The sequence below is a fragment of the Galleria mellonella genome, unplaced genomic scaffold (genome assembly GCF_026898425.1).
Source record: "Galleria mellonella isolate WM207_F2 unplaced genomic scaffold, CSIRO_AGI_GalMel_v1 utg182, whole genome shotgun sequence".
NCBI lineage: Eukaryota > Metazoa > Arthropoda > Insecta > Lepidoptera > Pyralidae > Galleria > Galleria mellonella.
Genome location: NW_026442023.1, coordinates 390,729 through 414,749, shown reverse-complemented (window position 1 = coordinate 414,749; position 24,021 = coordinate 390,729). Strand labels below are relative to the sequence as shown.

The window sequence follows — 24,021 nt, the reverse complement described above, 5'->3', positions numbered from 1 at the left end:
TTATAGTATACTTTTCATCACGCTACGATCAATAGGAGCAGAGCAGTGAAGGGAAATGTTGGGAAAACGGGGAAGTTACTCCATTTTTAAGCTTCCATCGTGTGTGCAGCTCTAATGGTCATTTTTAAAAATGTCCACCCGTGCGAAACCGGGGACGGGCCACTAGTAGGTATGTAATATTTGTCAGATCCGTCAGTATTCTACGACTATGACGAAATAATTGCGTGTTTTAAGCGTACTAATCACTGGAGCCCATGCTAATGAAATTCGTAGTCAATCAATTCTCATAAAATTTCGTTTACACGTACTATTTGCGATGAAGAATGACATAGGCTACTATTTATCGCGGTCAAGCATCATATTCCAGTCGTACGGACGAAGTCGCGGGTAAAGACTAGTGACTAAATAAATATTTATTATGTAGCATGGCGTTTGAAATATTAAGGTCGATAATTTTTCTTTAAGCGCCCTTAGGCACTACGAGTGGTTGCCTTTTGCATGTTTACCATTCTAAGTTGCATAAAAACTAATTAAGTGTTCCACAAAAAAACTGTCTTCTTTCTGTCTTCTAACTGTCGTCTTTCAAAAAAACTTTAGTTTATTAAAAAAAAATTAAAAAAGTAAACTAGTTTTAATTAAAGTTTCTGTGGTAAATATATCCTTTTAGATAAAAAAAAAATCCAAATCAATCCGCAACTGACGGAGTTATGAGGTAACAAATAAAAACCAAACGAATTTGAAAGGGATTTAACTAAGTTTACATATATGAACCAGTGGTATTTTTAATTTTTCATATCGGTCATTGCCAATTTTATTCCTACGTTTACTTTTTTATGAGTGGTAATGGAACGGTTACCGCTTCGCCTGCACCATCGTTATATACCTACGCTGGCAGGGTATCAGTGAGAAATGTCACGTAAATTGTCCCATCGTGACGAGTTTATCAGGAATTAATCATTTAACATGGTATATTTTTGGTATTAGAGCCCGCTACACACCTTTACTTATAATTCCACCACGCCCCGCTACCTTATAAAATCTACCATTTTATATAAATATTTATGACTAGTTTTTATTCGGGACTTTGTCCGCGTGACCGGGATATGTTAATTGACCAATATAAAAAAGTAGCCTGTGTTTTTCATCTTAAATAATACGTTAAAAAAATCCTTTTATGATAATTCAATGTCTAGAAGTAACAAATAAAGAAAATTACTCTCATGTGTTTTAGAAAGGATTTGTGATAAGTAATATCGAAAATAAAATATCTCATTAAATTTTAAATAAATGCAAAGTACCTAAGTAACTAAATATAATTATCAAAATTTCGCTATTATAATTTAGTTTATATATGTAAGAATTAAACCTATATATCTAATTTGTTTTCTTTTTAAAGTCATACCTACTAATTTTATATAAAAAGCAACAAGATAAATTATAAAATTTCCATACACATTAGATACGTACCACTTTCTAAATCTATTTACAATCGAACTTATAAGGTATCAAAATTAAATGAAGATCAATGTTTTAAGACCTTGTAGGTTGTTGAATTAATTTTCTTTTTTCCGACTGCAACTGTAACAACAAAAATATATCACATCTTTAAAATATCATACATAAAACGGAACGTAGTTAAAAAAAAAAAAACAAATAGCGCCGTTTTCGCACCCTGGTGGCAGACATACGGTACTAATTTGTCAAAATAGGTTACAATGCGATAAAATTATATTGGTCATATCAGCAATGTGTACATAATTCGGATTTCTCACTCTAACATGTTGACTTTAGATGTCGTGTCGCGCTCTAGTTTCAACCAGACATTTCAATTGTATTTCATTTCATTATAACCGCAAGGCTACGTCGAGCGAGTACGTCGTCGCTTGATATTACTTCGTGTCGTTTTATAAAATAAATATTTTGGATTTCGTATAATATTGTGTATACACGGGAAAATGTTCGATACCATTACGCTCATCGCGACCCGGTCCAGGTGAAACGCGATCAGTGACGAAACAAAGCAAAACGTGGTGTGTCGAGTCGCGGTAGGTGTCGTTTGTTATCAAACAGCGAGGCCGCGAGGTGAGGGCTATGGCGGAGGCGGCGCCCGGGAACATCGTGAAGGAGGGCTGGCTGCAGAAGCGGGGCGAGCACATCCGGAACTGGCGCGATCGCTACTTCATACTGTTCGACAACGGCGACCTGGTGGGATTCAAGACCCAACCAGAACGGAACAACTACCGCGACCCCCTGAACAAGTTCACGGTCCGCGACTGTCAGATCATGGCCGTGGACAAGCCGCGCCCCTACACCTTCACGATCCGCGGTCTGCAATGGACTACTGTTATCGAGCGCAATTTTTCCGTCGACACAGAAAAAGAACGGTTAGTGCAAATCGACAGAACAAATAACATGAGCTATATTCGCCTATTCACCCTGACCTGTAGCTACTTACCTGCCTACCTCAAAAAACTGACCTAGCTTACATTCAAAACATCTAATCACAGCCAGCTAAGCATTCTTGTCTTGGTTCCTAAGAAATAAACAGTTTGTTTTAAATAAGAAATTAAGTACTGTGAACATGTTATTAAATTTAATAAGAACTAGATACATAAGCTTTAATGATCATATCGTCATAGTCGTAGAATACTGAGGGATCTATATATATGTAATATTTGTCAGATCCGTCAGTTTTCTAGGACTGTGATGATATGAGTTAACACAAAATGTAATCCCATAGAGAAATCACACTTTGGTAATTTATGACTGAATGTTACAAATAATCTTCACCCATTTATTATCCACTAGCTGTTGCCCGCGACTTCGTCCGTGTTTTCATTGTTTTTCATAAAATAAGTAGCTTATGTCCTTCCTCACGGTTCAGTGGTTTTGATGTAACAGACACATTTCACTTCACTGCTCTGCTCCTATTGATTGTAGCGTGATGAAAAGTATACTATAACCTGCCCAAGAGTATGAAGAATTGTACCAAGTTTCGTTAAAATCTGTCAAGTAATTTTTGTTTCTATAACGAACATACAGACAGACAGACAAAAATTTTACTGATTGCATTTTTGGCATCAGTATCGATCACTAATCACCCCCTGATAGTTATTTTGGAAATATATTTCATGTACAGAATTGACCTCTCTACAGATTTATTATAAGTATAGATAAGTAAACAAATATATTTTTCATTAACTGTATTAAAACCTCTATTCATCCAATGACACTACAATAGCATGTAAATTTTTGTTTTTACTGATTATAATTTACTTAACTAGTTTCTTTGTATACAACTTAGAATGGGGCAAACAAGCTGAAGACCCATCTGATAGAAATTGGTAACCATCACTTACAGACATAAACAGCTTCATAAATATCACAAATCGTCATAGTCGTACAATACTGACGGATCTGACGAATATTACATATATAGATCCGTCAGTATTCTACGACTATGACGAAATATGCTCTGATGCTTATGATAACCCTGATGTGTTGCCATTCCTGAGCTCTAAGATGTCTTTAATGTGTGATAATGGAAATGTGTGAAATGCTGTCTCCAATTTTGATATATCCTGCTATTTCTTTACTAATACAATTTTGTTTTTATATTACTATGGTGCCAAATAAGCATACGGCCCATCTAATGGTGAACAGGGTTACCATAGGTTTTGACACCTGTAACACCAGGAATGTCATATGTGCATTTCCATTTCCATAAGAAACCTTAATTTATAATTATTGATAAATGGACTACAAACAAGATAGAATTTATATATATAACATTTTAAATGAAAAAATAAAAAGTAATATATTTTAGTACTTAATGTATATCATAGAGAAATCACTTTCCCTTTAAACCTAATATAGCTTATCACTACACTATTTGCTCTCCTATTACAGTTATTTGTTTGATGTAGTAATGTTTTATGTATTTATTTATGTATGTAATTATTATATATATTTATTTACTTAATATATTGTGTATGTTTATATTAGTCTAATTATATGTTTATAATTTAAATATATCAAGTATTGCTTTATTTTTCCTTTATTCAGTAATGCACTAATAATTTTTCGTTTTACCCAATGATTGACTAGCAGAAAACATCATGCGTGTTAAGTCTGCCAAATGTTCATAAAATTTCACTGTACCTTAACATTTAAATAATTTATTTCTTGCTAATGTATCAAAAAGTCTCCAATTAGATAGACATTAATGACAAATTGTTAACACTTTTCAACCAACTTCAAAAAGAAAGGAGGTATTTTTTGTTTGTTGCCTCATAACTCCATGATTTATAAACTGATATGAATATCTGAAAGGATGTACTTTCAGATTGGCCCTGTAGCAATTTTATCAAAATTAGTTCAGTACTTTAGTTATCAAATAAAAATATCTGATTTTGTCACGATTACAGTATTTTTTTATGGAACAATCTTAAAGAGAACAGCCATAAAGAGTTTATTTATCTATCTATCTTAAATTATTCCTATATACAATCCTATCTATCTTCACACCATGTACATTATAAGGTAGACAGAGAAAAAGGTTTCTGTACTTATATACATCTCATGCTTTCTACGCATTCATAACTTGTCCTATACATGTATGACAGTTCCCTACAATAATTACAATCCTGAAGTTTATCATGATCAGAAAAAGAAATCAATAAGAGGTTTAATAATGACACTTGAAACTGATCTTATGAATAATACATAAACATAATACAAGTATGGACAAAACTTTATTACAATTTTTATGTTACACTTATTAAATATACTTTATTTAGTGTATACATTATTATTATTATTATTATCTTTACCTATTTTAATAATTTGTACCTCCTTCATAATTCAGGATTCATCCGAAATGTTGACTGGTAGAGAATGCTACTAATATTAAGTCTGCCTTTTGTACTATATTTTTTTAGCCAATAAAGTTATTTAAATAAATCAATGAAACCCCTCAATGGCATAAGCAGTCTACGAGGAAGGCCTAGGTACAATAATGGACAGTTAATGGTGATATAATGATGATGATACAACTATGGTGTGTGTTATAGATTAGCTTTCAGTCTTTCCCGAGGGAGACTTTGTACAAAAGTCGTTTGCATGGGTACCTCTGTCCCATTCGTGTTTCAACCGCAAAGCAGTTGTGTTTGCATGACTGTGTTTTGGTTTAAAGAGTGGGATATGGTGTGAATTTATAGGGTACAGAGGAATAACACCTGAGCCCTCAGGAATGGCAACACATGGGTGGTATCATGGGCGAAACAGTATACTCTGTTATGTCCATGGTACTGCTCATGTTTATAGGCGACGGTTACCACTTTCCATCAGGTGGACCATCAGATTGTTTGCCATTCTAAGTTGTATAAAAAAATAAAAAAAAAAAAACAAATTATATTGCAATATAGAAAATGTGTATAGGAAATTGATAAGGCTGCTCACTAATTAACTGCTCTTAAGGTCATTTTCCTAAGTAATGATTCTCAACACACACAGTGATGACTGTATCAATATTTAATTACTCTATCATTTATTTATTATACCATTTATAATTATTATGAAAGAAAATATTGCATTAATATTGTTCTATTATTATTATTATTGTCTGTATGTAAACATGTTTGGTTATTTACATGTTTGTATGTATGATTCAATCATTCAATGATTGAATGGATTTAAATAAAATTGAATATACAAGTAGACTATAAACAATAAACATAAATGTAGGATATTTTTGTCCCGATTCGTGTAAATTAACCTGTAAGATATAGTATTAATATGAATTTAAAACATACTTTTACATAGTATAACATTTGATATACCAACATTGCCATGACCAATTTTTTTTATGATGGGTGAAAATGGTATGGTGACCCCGCCTGTGCTAACGGGATACACTGGCGGAGCACCAGTGAAGGGTGATAGATGAGAATGAAAACAGGCCAGTTAGCCCATCATGATGAATTCATCAGGAATTAACCATGATAGTTTCCAGGGGAACCGCGAGAAGGTCAACCTGGTTGGGTATATTGCTAGCAATGTGTTTCTCAGTCTCTATTACTAACAATCCCTTTCCCCCCGGATGATCCCATATTATCCTCTATGACTAAATAATTTAAAGTTTTAATATAATAATCCTAATTTTGTTTCTAAACTTCAAAATATAAGTTTAATTATATATTGATCAATATCTATTATATGATATTATAATCTATATTGGCCACATGGGTCTCATTAGGGTAAAATCAATTATTTAACTTATTGACAAGGATGTTGTCCAAGTGACAGCTGATTGATTTTGACAAATTATTATACTTATCAAACTTTGTAGATTAGGGAATTTGCTCCACATATTACAGTCTTAAAGTTAATAAACCTCTTTTGTCTGATGATATTGAGTAATGGCATTTTAACTGAATTATTATTACTCATGTGAAAGTGGCTCCCTCTACTGACAATAGTTTCTATGCCGCTTTCTGTAACATGATGGCATCTAAATTGACTTACTAGAACACTTTAGTTGCTCTTCAAAAACAAATGCAGTGATATTGATTTTTAAATAATTCAAACATGAGTTTTTAATAATTCAGAGATTTATGTTGAGATTCAATTTTGAAACTATCTGGACTGCAGTCAAACATAATTCAATTGAACTGTTACTTCAATTGAAGATAGCGTATATAGCGTTATAATATGGGAATTCCCAATTTATAATTAGGAGTATATTTGTTGTTAATAAAGGACTAAAGTTAATGTTAAGTAAAATTTACTACTATGGTGTTATCACCATAGTCGAATTTTAATTCTTTTTAATTATATACATTGTAATATTACTTATTATGTTTATTCTGAAATATTACATGTCTATTTATGGTAATTATGGCATGGACATGGCATGGCAGGACAATAGCTTCCTTTTAAGGCAGTGTTATATCAGTAAAATTAAATATTATCCCAAAGGATATATAAAAGATGCTGAGTACCTGACTGACTAACTCATATCATATCAACACAGCTGAAAATGCTGAATATACTTGTAGAATCTAGAAATTTTGCAGATAGGTTATTTAAAATCGAACCCCTAAGGATTTGAAATGGGGGTTGACAAGTTGTATGGAATTTTATCACTTTAGAAGTTAAACATGTAAAATTTTAGATTTAGAAGTTTATAACAAAAATTAATATGTTTATTAGCTTTTAAATAGTTCACCCCCAAAAGGGTGTTATAAGGGATGAAAGGTTTTATAGGAATTGTGTTATAATTGAAGTTAGTTTAAAACTGTAATTTTCGACTTCTGATTAAAGACATATAAGATACTATTAGGTATTTTTATAGATTTCATCCCTAAAGGGGTGAAATGGGGGATAAAAATTTGTATAGGATTTCTGTTAACCTGAAGTTAGAAGTATGAACATTTGTTTTTAAGCTTTTTTAGCAGTTTTTGGCAATTCTATCCTTTAAGGGAGTGAAATAGAAGATTTGATTCAAATAATTTAAGTTTTGTGTTATCTTTATACACTGGCGGGACACCAGTGAGGGATGAAAAGTGAGGATGATGCAGGTCAGTTGGCCATTGTGACTAATTCAACAATAAATCAGTTACAAGGTCAACCTAATAAGGTATATTGCTAGCAATGGGGTTGCTAATCCCTATTACTAACAATCCCTTCTCCCATGCTGTATTGTTCCATCATTTTTGATGCGGAGTACATTACTTGGTTGCAGTGAGGAATGGGTAGCGGCGATCCGCTTCGTGTCCGGGCAGCTGAGCTCGGGCGCAGCGGGCGCTGCGGCTGCGGCGGGAGCCTCCTCCGCGCCGCCAGAATCCGACGACCGTGACATCGCGCAGCTTGGAACCAGCTTTCGCGATCCGCGTCGTATTGTAAGTATGACGATCACGGATCTTGCTCGGCCCTATCTCGGTTTGGTAAAATATTATCAGGTACTAATAATAGACGTCACAAAATGCATTATTTTAATGAAATGGAAACCCCACCTTCGCTATCAGTATACACTAGCGGGGCTCCAGTGAAAGATAATAAATGAAGGTGAGGATGAAAGCAGGTCACTTAGTTCATCGTGATGAACACCTGGAATTCAACACGATGGTTTCCATGGGCAACCGCGTGGAGATCAACCTGATATATAACCTGGTATATTGCTAGCAATAGAGCTATTAGACCCCGTTACTAACAATGCCTTTCCCCCCTAAAGAATGCATTGTGTCGGCCATAATTGTTCAGTGTTGCCATTCCTAAAGACTAAAATATAGTGCATCTGTATCCATGATTACTGTTTTGAAATAAAAAAATCTCACCCTTCAAAGAAAAATGGCTTGTGGTCCCTTAATAGAACGGTCCACTTCTTCCTTTCCCGTGTGTGTTCTAAGAGGCGACTAAAGTAACATAATGGTCGAGGGATTAGCAGCAGCGTCCCTCTTAAAACCTCACCAAAGCCTAACTGCAGTTGCCAATCCGCCTTACTAACATGCCAACTACTGCCAAAACCCTCCTTATGGGGGAGGTCTATGTCCAGTAGTGAAGGCTGATATTACGATGATGATATTTATTTGAATAAATAAGATTATTTAAAGTTGATGTAATTGAGATGGCTCTTAGCTACAATTTGTGAAAATCTGGCGGTGTACCATAAAATGGAATTCCGAATTTTCGGACTCGATTTCATGTTTTCATTCATACCGAAATCGGCTCAGTAAATGGAGCCTAACATTTCGTTCGTCATAAATCCTACCATGAGAGTCCAAAGGGACGTTATTTTAATAATTTTAATATTTTGTAAATGATATTTATTATGTAATTTTAACATAAAATTTTTGTTTCGTTCGGCACCAAAATTTCGGAAAACATTTCATAGTAGGCTCCTCTGTTCAGCTGTTTCGGGGGTTACTTAAAATTTTTAATTTTATTTATTATAACTTTTGTAATGTTTTTTGTTGCGCTAAATTCCTAATTTGAAATAAATGGATTAAACACTTTAATAGTTGAAATAGCAGGAGGTTCTAGTTTTTAGGGATCAGTACCTCCACAGAAATAAAAAAAATTAAACTTGATTTTGTACGAAACCCTCGTTGCGCAAGTCCGCTTCGCACTTAACCGGCTTTTTATAAATATGGGAAAGGTGTTTACAATGTGGGTATCTACGAAACGAGTCATTGTAGTATATCTCCGATAAATTTTGTCGTTTATCTATGTATTAAACGGTGGAAGTCGCTTTCTTTGCATACCATAATACTTGTCGACAAGCGCAACTTGTTACTTGGGTGTATTAGCGGGGAAAGAAAATGTTAGTAATGGGCCATTGTCTAACCCATTGATAGCAATACACTCTATTAAGTCGACCTCCACACGGTTCCCCCTGGAAACCATTGTGGTAAGTTCTAGTGGAATTCATCACGATAGGCAAACTGACCTGCTTTCATCATCACCTGTCATCCCTCCCTGGTGTCTTGCCAGCGTATACCGATAGCGCAGGCGAATTTACCATTAAAAATCACCCATTAAAAAAAACTTGTTACTTGGGAGACTTTGTACAAAAGTCGTTTGCTTGGATACCTCTGTCCCATTCGTGTTTCAACCGTATAGCAGTTGTGTTTGCATGGCTGTGTTTCGGTTTGAATGGTGGGATATGGCGTGAATTTACTGGGTACAGAGGAATAACACCTGAGTCCTCAGGAATGGCAACGCATGGGGGGGGGGGGGGTATCATGGGCGTAACGGTATACTCTGTTATGTCCATGGTACCGCTCATGTCTATAGGCGACGGTTACCACTTTCCATCAAGTGGGCCGTCAGCTTGTTTGCCATTCTAAGTTGTATAATAAATAAAAAAACCTTATTTTCCTCAAAATACTTACTTACTTTTTGTTGTTTGCTTATTTTACACAAATGTACAAACAGATGTGTTTTTTTTATTTGAAACCTATCAGTGTGACGTATTTATTATCATTCATATAACAAATTACTAACCGAAACGACAACACGATTGTAACACAATAAAATTAAACAGGAAAACGGCGCGTGCATGACGCGCTTGCTTCATATACCTTCTTTTTATAATATACCAGCCTTTAACTGTCCACTGCTGAACTTGAGTCCCCCTTGGAAGGTTTTGCCAGTAGTTAGCACGCTTGGAGATGTGTTAAGAGGGACGCTGCTGCCCATCCCTCGTCCTCACTTAGTCGTCTCTTACGATACTTACGGGAAAGGAAAGGACGGCCTGTTCTATGCTGGGACCATTTTGGCAATATTTTATATATATTTTATAATATATTGATAATGTTTTTTCAGTTTGATTTTCGTGCATTTTCTAGTTTTTGATCAACAAAAATTGTTACAAACAGTAACGTGTCTAGAAGTATACATATTTTTTTTAAATTGTTTAACCCTTCTTTGCATTATGGTGGAAATTTCCATCATAACATTGAATGCCCGGGGGGGGGGAGGGATTGTTAGTAATGGAGACTGAGAATCCTATTGCTAGCAATATACCCAACCAGATCGACTTCCTCGCGGTTCCCCCTGGAAACTATCTATTGGTTTACATCTGATTTGGAAAATTCTATTTTTATCTGATGGGATATCCTTTCAGATTGGTTAAGTGTGTACTTACAGATTGGTCGCATAGAAATTTTATCAAAATCGGTTCAGTGATTTAATTTTTAGATCAAAATAACTGGTTATGTCACAATTGAAGTCTTTTTGTTTTTGGGGCGCAATCTTTAATTTTAAAGTATTTGTCCGTCTATTTGTGCACGTACCATGAAAGAAATAAAGGACGTGTGGTCGTTTTTTTAAATTAAAACTATGATTAGCAAAAATGATTAAAAAAAACTTAACTAACCGAGTATTTTTTTACATGGCAATGATAATTGGCAGCTTCGATAGTGGTAGGCGTATTTAAGCGGTAGCCGCAGGGGTCGTGCCCACGCCCAGAATTGTCCAATATCCACCACCGAAAGCGAACGGAGCTTTTAACTATGCACAAAGACAGAAAAGAAAAAAAACATATTAGGCACTCTAAGAGTACCTAATATGCCTCTTTTGGAGGAAAGGGTTTATTACTAATGGGGTCCAATTGACCTATTGCTATCAATACACCCTATCAGGTCGACCTCCAAGCGATTCTCCTGGAAACCATCGTGGTTAATTCCAATGGAATTTGTCACGATGGTTTAACTGACCTGCCTTTTCATCCTCACCTATCAACCCTCATTGGTGCTCCGCCAGCGTATCCCGATAGCGCAGGCGGGGTTACCATTCCATTATTACCATTACATTTTTATGGGTGCAAATGGTATGGTAACCCCGCCTGTGCTAATGGGATACGCTGGCGGAGCACCAGTGAAGGGTGATTGATGAGAATGAAAACAGGCCAGTTAGCCCATCATGATGAATTCATCAGGAATTAACCATGATAGTTTCCAGGGGGGCTGCGAGAAGGTCAACCTGGTTGGGTATATTGCTAGCAATGGGATTCTTAGTCTCCATTGCTAACAATCCCTTGGCCCTCTACCATTCCACTATTACCTCTTTCACGCAAAAACATCACCAAAACCTAATTGCAATTGCAACCCGCTTGCCAAACTACTGGCAAAGCGTGTTCAGCAGTGGACAGTTAACGGCCGATGTGATGATGATGAACAACGGTAACTGCTTACCATCAGGTAGGACGTATGCTTGTTTGACACGTCAATTGTATAAATAAAATTATTTGTTCTTTTAATTTGTTCTTTCACGATAATTATCTATTTTATCCGCAGACATTGGAGAAATTCGAATTCGTAAAGGTGCTAGGCAAGGGTACCTTCGGCAAGGTGGTGCTGAGCCGCGAGAAAGGCACCGGCAAACTATACGCCATGAAGATCCTCAAGAAGAACGTGATTATACAGAAGGACGAGGTCGCGCACACCATCACAGAGAACCACGTGCTCAAGAAGACTAAGCACCCCTTTCTCACGGTACAGTTGTTTATATCTTAATTATATAGATAGAGTGTCTCCTGCTTTGAGGGTGTCCTTCTCTTGAAATCTGTCTGATTCTAGAATAAGTATCCCGCCAGCGTATATTGACGAAAGCGGACTTACCATTCTAGTGAAGTCGATTTTGACGTGTCATTTCTTTTAACCTAATATTTAAATTTGGAAGTTTCGGAAAATTATTATTTTATGGACTGGCTGACTGAATAAACTAAATTTATAATAAATTTTACTTAAATGTAATAGAAATTTTGGAAGGAGTTGGAGGAGGCCTTTGCCACAAGGCACTTAATTTGCGCTAAGAGACTTAATTTGAGTGAAATAATAATAATTATAATACATAATTTTCATAATATAATTTTACGATTTTATTAATTAATTCTAAAAAAATGTAATGGAATAAATATATAGTTTATTTTTAGTGAAAAATATTATAATGTATGCATGCAATAGTAATTATAATCACAAAGCAAATTTTGTATAATATTAAGCACAGAATAAAGGCTTCTTTATTTATTTTGTACAAAAGTCGATTGCTTGGGTACCTCTGTCCCATTCGTGTTTCAACCGTGAAGAAGTTGTGTTTGCATGGCTGTTTTTCGGTTTGAAGGGTGGTATATGGCGTGAATTTACCGAGTACAGAGGAATAACACTTGAGTCCTCAGGAATGGCAACGCGGGAGGGGGGAGGGGTATCATGGGCGAAACAGTATACTCTGTTATGTCCATGGTACTGCCCATGTCTATAGGCGACGATTACCACTTTCCATCAGGTGAGCCGTAAGCTTGTTTGACATTCTAAGTTGTATAAAAAAAATTATTTATAAATAAAAATTTGATTCATATTGGTCCTCAGATTCCAGTTTATTATCATGTATAAAAAAAAGATGTGTTCGCTTGCGCAGGCGCTGCGATACTCGTTCCAGACAGCGGACCGCGTGTGTTTCGTGATGGAGTACGCGAACGGCGGTGAGCTGTTCTTCCACCTGTCGCGCGAGCGGTCGTTCTCCGAGGACCGCACCCGCTTCTACGGCGCCGAGATCGTGTCCGCGCTCGGCTACCTCCACTCGGAGGGCATCATCTACCGCGACCTCAAGCTCGAGAACCTGCTGCTCGACAAGGACGGACACATCAAGATCGCGGACTTCGGCCTCTGTAAGGTGAGCACAACGTCTACTCTCACGTGATATACTTTGCATCCAGATAGTAGTATCTAGATACACAAATGCATGGAGAATTATAGAAATATTTTCGGACACATTTGTGGCCAACCAAGTCCGAGGTGCCTGCCATGTGGTCCCGGCATAGAATGGAACACCCTTTCCTTTCCCGTGGATGTCGTAAGAGGCGATTAAGGGTAACTTAATGGTCTAGGAATAGGCAGCAGGGACTCTTAAAACATCATAAAAGCCTAACTGCGGTTGCTAACTCGCTTGCTAAACGTAGCAGCTACTGACAAAACCCCCAGTAGGGGAGGCCTACGTTCAGCAGTGGACAGTTATACGGTATATAATGATGATGAAGTCTGAGGTACAATACTTATAGTAAAAATAAAAACTACGTACCAACCTTGGTTTTTTTATTGTGTAAAAATGGAATGGTAACCCCGCCTGCGCTAACGGGATACGCTGGCGGAGCACTAGTGAAGGGTGATCGATGAGAATGAAAACAGGCCAGTTAGCCCATCATGATGAATTCATCAGGAATTAACCATGATAGTTTCCAGGGGGAACCGCGAGGAGGTCGACCTGGTTGGGTATATTGCTAGCAATGGGATTCTTAGTCTCCATTACTGACAATCCCTTTCCCCCCACCAACCTTGGATTATATAAATAGAGCCTCGAGTCTCAACAATGAATCAATTTTTTATCAGTATTCTATATACTTATGCATACAACGTATCTTGACGTATTATTTAATAAATAAAATGAGTAAAACGCATTAAAAATATGCAGAATTTATAAGTCAAAATAAATATAGAAGTTATAAAGGAATCACTCATAACTATTTATCAGACAAAATTGTATGAAAAAGTTGTCTCGCTTTTCTCGAATCATTTGTATAGAGACATTATATCTATATAATCTAAGGAAACAGTCAATGATGGGGGGAAGGGATTGTTAGTAATAGGGAGGTTAGCCCCATCGCTATCAATATACCTTATCAGGTCGACCTCCACGCGGAAAATTTTAATTTTTTATGAAAATTGTATGAAAAAGTTGACCCGTTTTTTTCGTAACGTTTCTATGGAGAATCTATCTATATAAACTAAAGTACCACCATATTTATTTATACATCGACTAACTGACCCTAAAAAGTTATTTCAACTATTAAAGTTTAGTTCGCTATTAGAGTTTACCAGAGGGAGACTGTACAAAAGTCGATTGCTTGGGTACCTCTGTCCCATTCGTGTTTCAACAGTGAAGCAGTTGTGTTTGCATGGCTGTGTTTCGGTTTGAAGGGTGGAATATAGCGTTAATTTACTAGGTACAGAGGAATAACACCTGAGTCGTCAGGGATGGCAACGCATGGGGGTCTCATGGGCGTAACAGTATACTCTGTTATGTCCATGGTACTGCTCATGTCTATAGGCGACGGTTACCACTTTCCATCAGGTGGGCCGTCAGCTTGTTTGCCATTCTAAGTTGTATAAAAAAAATACTTTAAAAATAAGAAATAAAATCAGTTATTTTAAAAAAGATTTAAATTACCCTAAACTCCCGCTGCTAAATTCAAAAAGGAATGTAAAAAGGAGTATAAAAATACTTACTCTCTGGAAAATAGTTATACTTATTTCTTTTACTAACTAAGCTGAGTAGAATAAATAAAATATAAAGAACGTTACTTATAGAGATATTGCCTTATATAAAGCGCTCACTGTATAAATAAATAAGCTGATTTTCAAATCACAGTAACAGGTAAAAGTTATTGACGTTCATATTTCTACTTCCATCGCCTTATGGAGTGTGTGGGCCACTGGGATCAGGGGGCCTACCATGTAATGAAATTCCGAATTTTCGGGTTCAATTTCGTACCTAAATCGACACAGTAAATGGAGCTTAACGTTTCATTCATCATAAATCCTATCCTAATAGTCCAGAGGAACGATATTTTAATGTTTTTAATAATTTTAAACGGAATGTATTATGTTATTTTAACATCAAATTTCTATTTCGTTCGTCCACGAAATTTTGGAAAACATTTCATGGTAGGCCCTCTGTTTACGATAAATTCGCTGCTTGATTACAGGTGAACATCACGTACGGACGCACGACGAAGACGTTCTGCGGCACACCAGAGTACCTCGCGCCCGAGGTGCTCGAGGACACCGACTATGGCCCTGCTGTTGACTGGTGCGTATCCACCGAATTAGGGGTTAACCACAACACTGGTTAATCGATTAGAATTATTTAATTCCGCCGTCTGTGCCCTGACATAGAATAGGCCACGTCTTCCTTTCCCGTCACTCGTAAGAGGCGACTAAGAGGGGGGTGTGGGATGGACAGTAGCGGCCCTCTTAAAACATCTCTAAAAGCCTAACTCTGGTTTCCTAACTCAGGAAGGGATTGTTAGTGATGAGGAGTTTAGTCCCCACGTGGACCTCCACGCGGTTCCCCCTGGAAACTATCGTGACCAATTTATCATTGAATTCGTCACAATGGACTAACTGACCTGCCTTTGCATCCTCACCTATCACAGCTCACTGGTACACCGCTAGTGTGTACCGATAGCACAGGCGGGGTAACCATGCCATTTTCGCACATAAAAAAAAAAACTCTGGTTAGTTTATCGACAACCGAACGCATAGTAATTGTAGCGGAATTAAACAAAATAATTCTAATTAATTAACGAGCAATTCATAATTCACTCTAACTTTGATAATGGTCACTTCTCTTCTTAAAATTAATATAGGAGAAAATTGTATGTCTGACCGGTCGTCACAAAAAAATAACTATTGGATTGGAAACTTTTTGAAGTTGTAATATAGTTGTTATAAAGAATGTACATACATATTATTGGAAATGTATTATTTTAAATTGAAACATGATTATCCTAATAATCAATGGTGTGCTAAGTGCACATTTTTGAAATATAGAGAAGCATTATTTTTCTGTCTCTGATTTCATTATGATACATAATAATGGTTAGGTTTTCTTGTTTTAAATGAATACATAGAATAATTTTTAAAATTGAAATACATCTTAAGACTGGGGGCCTACCATGAAATGAAATTTCCAAATTTCCGGACTCAATTTCGTGTTTTTGTTTGTACCTAAATCGACCCAGTAAATGGAGCTTAACGTTTCATTCATCATAAATCCCATCCTAATAGTCCAGAGGAACGATATTTTGATATTTGTAATAATTTTAAACGGCATGTGTTATGTAATTTTAGCATCAAATTTCTATTTCGTTCGTCCCCGAAATTTCGGAAAATATTTCGTGGTAGGCCCTCTGATTATATTGTATTTTAGTTATAAAATTTTCCTCGTTGTAAATGTGACGAGTGCGGTGAGTGTGACGAGGTTGGCGACGGGCGGGCAGGTGGGGCACGGGCGTGGTGCTGTACGAGATGGCGTGCGGGCGGCTGCCGTTCTACAACCGCGACCACGAGGTGCTGTTCTCGCTGATCCTGTCGGAGGAGGTGCGGTTCCCGCGCGCGCTGTCGGCGGCGTGCCGCGCGCTGCTGGCCGCGCTGCTCACCAAGGAGCCCGCCAAGCGGCTCGGCGCCGGGCCCGACGACGCCGTCGAGATCATGCACCACCCCTTCTTCGCCTCCATCAACTGGGCCGACCTCGTCGCCAAGCGGGTCCGTCGCTGCTACCGCCCCCTCCGCACCCTTCCCCCTCCCCTGCCCCCGACTCTAACTCCTTTCGTATGCAACTACTTACCTACCCTCTATACAGCTTTTACCTGACATACCCCTCCACTGCCATCATTTCTTCCTCCGTAGTATAATTTTCTTAGACGAAATTTCCCTCTGTCTCGTCAAAGGGCATTTTCGAGTATACATTTAAATATGTTCATCAATTCATGACTCATTCCCATAACCAGAGGGAGACTTTGTACAAAAGTTATTTGCTTGGGCACCTCTGTCCCATTCGTGTTTCAACCGTGAAGCAGTTGTGTTTGCATGGCTGGTTTCGGTTTGAAGGGTGGGATATGGCGTAAATTTACTAGGTACAGAGGAACAACACCTGAGTCCTCAGGAATGGCAACACATAGGAAGTGACATGGGCGAAATAGTATACTCTGTTATGTCCATGCTACTGTTCATGTCTATAGGCGACGGTTACCACTTTCCATCAGGTGGGTCGTCAGCTTGTTTGTCATTCTAAGTTGCATAAAAAAGGTAATGTTTGCAAAGTCCAAATTGTTTTTTTTATACCATTGAACTGGCAAACAAGCATATAGCCCACCTGGTGGTAAGGGGTTATCGTAGCCTATAAGCGCCGGTAATACAAGTGACATTACGCGCGCGTTGCCGACTCAATTGTGGTTCGTATTTCATAATTAGTTTGCGTTGTGTACGAGCGCGGTTGACAGTGAGTTGTGTGGCGATCAGGTGCCGCCGCCGTTCAAGCCACAGGTGGAGTCGGAGACGGACACGCGCTACTTCGACTCGGAGTTCACGGGCGAGTCGGTGGAGCTGACGCCGCCCGAGCACGACGCCGGCCTGCAGCGCATACAGGAGGAACAGTTCCCGCAGTTCTCCTACCAGGTCGCCGCCGCCACCTCCACACACACACACTCCCACACCTGCGCTTGCACTATACACAACTGCGTGGCTATCGCTCTTCTACTCATGTTTCAGGCCCAAAGCAATTGTGCTTGCATTAATTTAATGAGCACACAGCGGAAGCTACAGTGTATTTTGTGATTTCTGTGGTGCTTTTTTTTATGGATGACAATGGAATGGTAACCCCGCCTGCGCTAACGGTATACACTGCCGGAGCACCAGTGAGGGATGATAAGTATGTCCGTGGTGCTAGTCATGTCTATTGGCAACGGTTATCATTTTCCATCTAGTAAGTTGGCAGCTTATTTGCCAATTCCCAATAATATAAAAAGGCCTGATTGCCATATTTATTAATTGATAAATTGTTTGCTTAAACATAAATATATATATTTTTTACAATAAATATTCTGTCTGCAAATGTCAAGCTTCTTCGATCTTAAATAAAATTTTGTATTATAAATTTGAGTGACTTGCAATATTCAAAGTCCTCCCAAAGCCTCTAACTTTGAGTGTACCGTCAACATAAGCATTTGTCTCCCGCAGGACATCAGCTCGTCGGCGCACTCGGCGCTGTCTCACCTGTCGCAGTCCGCGCTCGCCGACCGCCACCAGTAGCCGCCGCCCGCGGCCCTCGGTAGCCACTAGTGACAGTCGCCCCTGGCCGCTCGACGCTCGACTCAGTCGTCCCTGGCCATCTGGCACTGGTGTCAACCCCCTTGGCCGTCCGACGCCGTTGTCAAGCCCCTAACTGTCCGACATCGTTGTTAATCACTCCTGGCTGTCTGATATCAGTAATAATCGCCCTCGACCGTCCGGCACTGGTGTCAATCATTCCTGGCCATCCGGCATCGATGTCAGTCGCCCCTAGTCCAACACCAATGTCAATCGCCCGCTAGTCGTCCGACGCCAATGTCAGTCGCTTCTGGCCGTCCGACATCGATGACAGTCGCCCCCTAGTCGTTCTATACGAATGTCAGTTACACCTGGCTGTCCAACACCAGTGTCAGTCATCCTTAGTTGCCCGACATCAATGTCAGTCGCCCCGGGCCGTCCGACACTAGTCCGGCCACGGGCGACCAGGTCAGTCACCCCTGGTGAACTACCGCCAGTTTTGCCACAGTGCCAGTCAACCTTGGACGACTGGATGTTACAAGCTTGTGGACAAAATAAGATTCTGTCAGTGATATCCCTAATAAAAAAATTGCAAAATGTATAAGTTTAACATAAGCTTTAGAATATTCGAGTGTTCTCTGGACGTAAATCTCATGCATTTTGTAGTTTTTTTTTTTTTTTTATTTTATTTTATTAGTGATACCACTAATAAAATATTGCTTGGGGTACAGGCTTAAATCGCTCCCGGTCGACTGCCACTCGAGAAGGTTATAAACAAATAGGTATCACAGTATAAATACATATTGCCAATAAATTTGATCTTGAAAATCAGTCGTCCTCTTTCTCACCATCACCGTTGAGTGTAAGAGAGATAGAGAATAATTCCATGTTTAATTGTGAGGTTGAGAATGATGAGTAAGCGGGACAGAAGACGCGAAACGTCATTCGAGCTCAAATGTATTGGATGTTCCACTATTATCCGATTCCATTTGGTTATAAACTTCTGTTTAAATTGTATCTTTTTTTTGTTATTTAATACTGGCATGTTCTCCCCCGCCCCCTGTCGCCCCATCATACTTCTGGAACAGAAGTATCTCAAGGTGGATTTAGACTAAGCGAGCACACGCTCTATCTTTCCTTACTTTTTATTTAGTCTAAATTGTTCGCCGATGCATGGCGAACTATTTCGTCGCTGTTCCTTTAGTCTAAACATAATACTTTTTCTATTCTCATTGTTAAGTCTAAATCCACTTTAACAGAACACGGATGTAATGGACTATGTGTTTACATGTATATATAATTGTACCTTAAACCCCTTTTATCTTTGCCGGCTCGATTTTGTAAATAATACATTTATGGTATTATGAAGTCTTTAATAGTAAATAAATAGGATATATTATTATTATATATAAGATTATGCAGTTCGTATATTATTTTTACTGCGCATTTTAATGTTGACTTTCACGAAATCAGGAACAGTCACGTTCGCGACCAGCCGACAAAGGTAAACGGAAAGGGTATAGAACACAGACATAACGTAAACAGATGTCGCAACTACATTATAGCGTGCCAAGTTGGCACCTTGAGAAACATTGCAAAGTTCTGTTACTCTATGTAAGTTTTAAACCGGAATTCTTAGATGAAATTCATGTCGAAAAATTTGGGGGATACGCAATACTTTTCATATACAGATAGTGATTTAGTAAGGGTTTTGTTGATTGATAAATTGAAACGCCACAGTAAATAGAAATAATATGGCACGCTTATTTTTCACAAAGGTTGAAGTTGCGTCGTCTGTTTACATAATGTCTGCGGCATAGAAAGTTAGTACGCGGGGCGAGAGGGGAGGTGCGGTGAGGGGGACACGGGTGCGACCGTACGAGCGGCCACAATGCTCTAATGTATTTCCTTTTTGTATATATTAAAATTAGGATTAAACTACTGTGTGTGTTTTTACTTACCCCCATATATAGGCAGTCCTCGTTCTTACGGCATGGAAGGTTCCCGAAATACGCGACGTAAGTCGAGACATATTTTTTCATATGTTTACATGTAAAACCCAAGAGTTTTTTTAATGGGTGACAATGGAATGACTACCCCATCCTCGCTATCGTTATACCGCAGGGCACCAGTGAAGGATGATAGGTGAGGATGAAGCAGGTTAGTTAGCCCTTCGTGACGAATTTAACAAGATTTTTTTATACAACTTACAATGGCAAACAAGCTGACGGGCCACCTGATGGAAAGTGGTAACCGTCGCCTATAGACATGAGCAGTACCGTGGACATAACAGAGTATATTATCTCACCCATGATATATACGTTGCCATTCCTGAGGACTAAGGTGTTATACCTCTGTACCCTGTAAATTTGATATTTTCAATTTGATATTTTACATCGATCAAATCAATTTATTACAAAAAAAACAAAAGTAAATGAAATCGTTATTTAAACTGCAAGTTACTGGTAACACTGATCGGGTATGTAATCTGTATTACCATTTAAAACGTCTTGCCATAAATAAAACTACATATTTTCTTATCTCGATATATTTTCAATAAAAAGATAGTAATAATAATTGAGGAGCAGTGGCTTAGCGAGGGCCGAGGCGCCCGGCAGCGTACCGTACTAACTACGCGAAGATATCAAATATCTCAGATAAACTTTAAAAACGTTAACAATAAATCACTAATCGATAATGAAGGCGTATGCAGACGGGGGACTTTTCGTTCGCGGAGCACTATGGCCGGTATTAGTCGCGAACTGGCGCGTTTTCGTTATAAGTATCCATGTGTTCTAAAAATATGTTTTTTTTTACACTTGAATTCAATAGTTATTAACGCTTCTGCCTGGAGGGCACCCAGCAGAAACTCGATTTAGTGTTGCCAGGTTGTGTAAAAAATTTCGTTCGCACAATTTTGGAGAAAAGTAAAATGGACCTCGAGAAATTTAGGTATTTTCCTACGCTTAGTATTTGAAAACTGCATAACGGTATATAACTATAGTAAGTATATATCAATATATGTAGTTAGCAAAATAGAAGTGACACATAAAAAAGTAGAGAGGCACTTTTTTCTTCATTCACTTTGCGGTTACGCTATGACAAAACGTAGTAAACATCGACACAAGTTTACAATAGGGAAAAATAAAAGAAATTGTAGCAGTTTAGAGAAAAATATTTAACATTTGGTTAGAAACAAAAAATTGCATCTGGTAACCCAGCTTTTGTCACTACCCCATCATCGACGAAGGTGATGTTTTTCAATAAATGTATCTCTAATTTTTCGCAACGTGATTTAACGGATTTATTGAGTTAAGGAAAAATATTAGAGTATGAATTTCTATGTGCTCAGTTGTGACAGGCAAAATGTACGCCGGGAACTATCCCCCGTCTGCACACGCCCTAAACAAGAGGCGCTTCGGACGGTCGCGTGATCGCGTCGGTGCGCGTCCCGAATACGATAACAGTCTGTGTACTCTGTCGGCGGATATGTATGCGGAGGCGACTGGCTCCCGAAGCGAACGAAATTACATGTACGTTTCTCTTTACTTGTCCTTCTTGCCCGACTGTCAAACAAAGGAGTGTAATCTCTTTCGAATGTCAAGATTATTTGAGGCGGTATTGCTTAACATTTTATGATAATATGGTTCGTCTTAAACGTGAAAGTATTGATAGTTTATAATAAATATAAATTGCCAAATCAAATTAATTTTCGTTACATTTGTACAGTTTAATTTACTTTAGACGTTTTACGGCTACATAATAACAGTTTATAATCAACTGTCAAAATGCAACCGAAACTATTTTAGGAATTTAACAGTCGGGTCTGTGACATCACGCCCACTTTACAGTTAACAATCTTGACATATCTTTTCACTTTAAATAAAAGAACAAACTGCTAGAGTTTTTCTTTTAATTAAATTTTTATTTATGAGTGATTTCGTTTAAAAAATGTGTCACGACTGTTTATCAAATAAGACAAGTAATTAAAAACGGAGTATATACTAACAGTGTTTGTCCATTACAAGAACTCGTTGCAATCATAATATAAAAATATTTGGTCGTTTGTGTCGAGATCGAAAATAGCGAAAACGAATCGCAGGAAAATATATTGCTTTTAAATGTGAAATATCAATTTGATATCACCTTTAACATTAATATCATTTACATAAGTTTCGTATTACATTACGTTTCGTACTGTGATAATTTTTCTAAGTGAAACTCTTACATTTTTTGTTACTTGATATCAAGGTATTAGTGCCTATGTAGTTATAAAGTTTATTTGATTTAAGTTGGAATTAAGTTAAAAAAAATTAATTCAGTTGGAGCCGCTACAGAAGAAAATATGTATCCTATAATCAATAGCACAGCAGCACAGTATTTTTTTTTTAATGCAGATAAACAATTTTAGGTTAAGGTAAAGTATTGTCTGTGAATTCTAATATAGATAAATGACGATAACTGTGTCTGACAAGGCTTGACTGCGATATAGGTGTTCGAAGATCCAATCCCAGTGTAAATTTCAGAATTTTTAAATTCATGTTTGGATCATTTGAAAACAATTATCACTTGTTTCGCGCTTCGGAGTATACGTAAGGTTGTCGTTGAGTAACCCACTTAACTTTGAGATTTCAACAAACTAGTACTGGTATATACAAAATAATATAAATATTAGTTGCTAAAAAAGCATATTTCAATATGAGATTAAGTATTACCCTATCATTTGGAGGAAATGAGGATATATCTATGAAAAACGGAATAGGTAAACAAACCTCCCTACATACTCTTGAGCACTAATACATTGATATCAACTGTAACCTTACTACAATTACTCGAGCACTTCGCAACGTACAAAGAGCTTCAATCATCAGTTCTAAACTGTGTCCCCCTACACACGGAAAGCGTCACGTCAAGACATTGCGTACTATCACTCGCGGACTGCTTTACTCATATGCACTTAGTGTCAATACGCACTGCTGAAGTGGCGTCGAAGTAACCTTACTAATAAATATTCAACTAAAATTTTGAAATTTAAAAATTTTAACGCATTAAAAATAGTAAATTGCTTCCCCATATAAGAAAGATTGATGGATGTATGTATGGATTAGACCAGGGATTCCCAAACTTATTTTGTCTTATTTTGTAAGAATAAATTATTTATTATTACCAGAGAGAGACTTTGTACAAAAGTCGATTGCTTGGGTACCTCTATTCCATTCGTATTTCTACTGTGAAGCAGTTGTGTTTGCATGGTTGTGTTTCGGTTTAAAGGGTGGGATATGGCGTGGATTTACAGGGTACAGAAGAATAACACCTGAGTCCTCAGGAATGGCAACGCATGGGAGGTATCATAGACGAAACAGTATGTGTGTGTACTGTTATGTCCATGGTACTGCTCATGTCTATAGGCAACGGTTGCCACTTTCCATCAGGTGGTCCGTCAGCTTGTTTGCCATTCTAAGTCATATAAAAAAAAATTTTAGCGCCCCCATTTTTTCACCTACTTAAAAAAACCACTATTACTTCAAGATCAGCAAATCACCCGCCAAGCCTCTACACAACGTCCTCATTTTTTTCTGGGTCTCTTACTGCCCCCCTTTATGCCTGCAGCGCCCACAAGGGGGCGTTATCGCCCACTTTGGGAAAGGCTGGATTA

General features: G+C 37.8%; 1 protein-coding gene across 1 annotated transcript; it reads left to right on the top strand.

Moving 5' to 3' along the window:
* Positions 1–1,830: 1,830 nt before the first annotated feature.
* Positions 1,831–20,307, top strand: LOC113509341 (RAC serine/threonine-protein kinase). Its single transcript, XM_052893613.1, has 8 exons — positions 1,831–2,384; positions 7,745–7,901; positions 11,799–11,996; positions 12,919–13,173; positions 15,263–15,366; positions 16,559–16,823; positions 17,580–17,735; positions 18,297–20,307. Exons 1-8 carry the CDS (start codon positions 2,092–2,094, stop codon positions 18,366–18,368), a joined length of 1,500 nt encoding a protein of 499 aa, XP_052749573.1. The 5' UTR covers positions 1,831–2,091; the 3' UTR covers positions 18,369–20,307.
* The last annotated feature ends 3,714 nt before the right edge of the window (positions 20,308–24,021 follow it).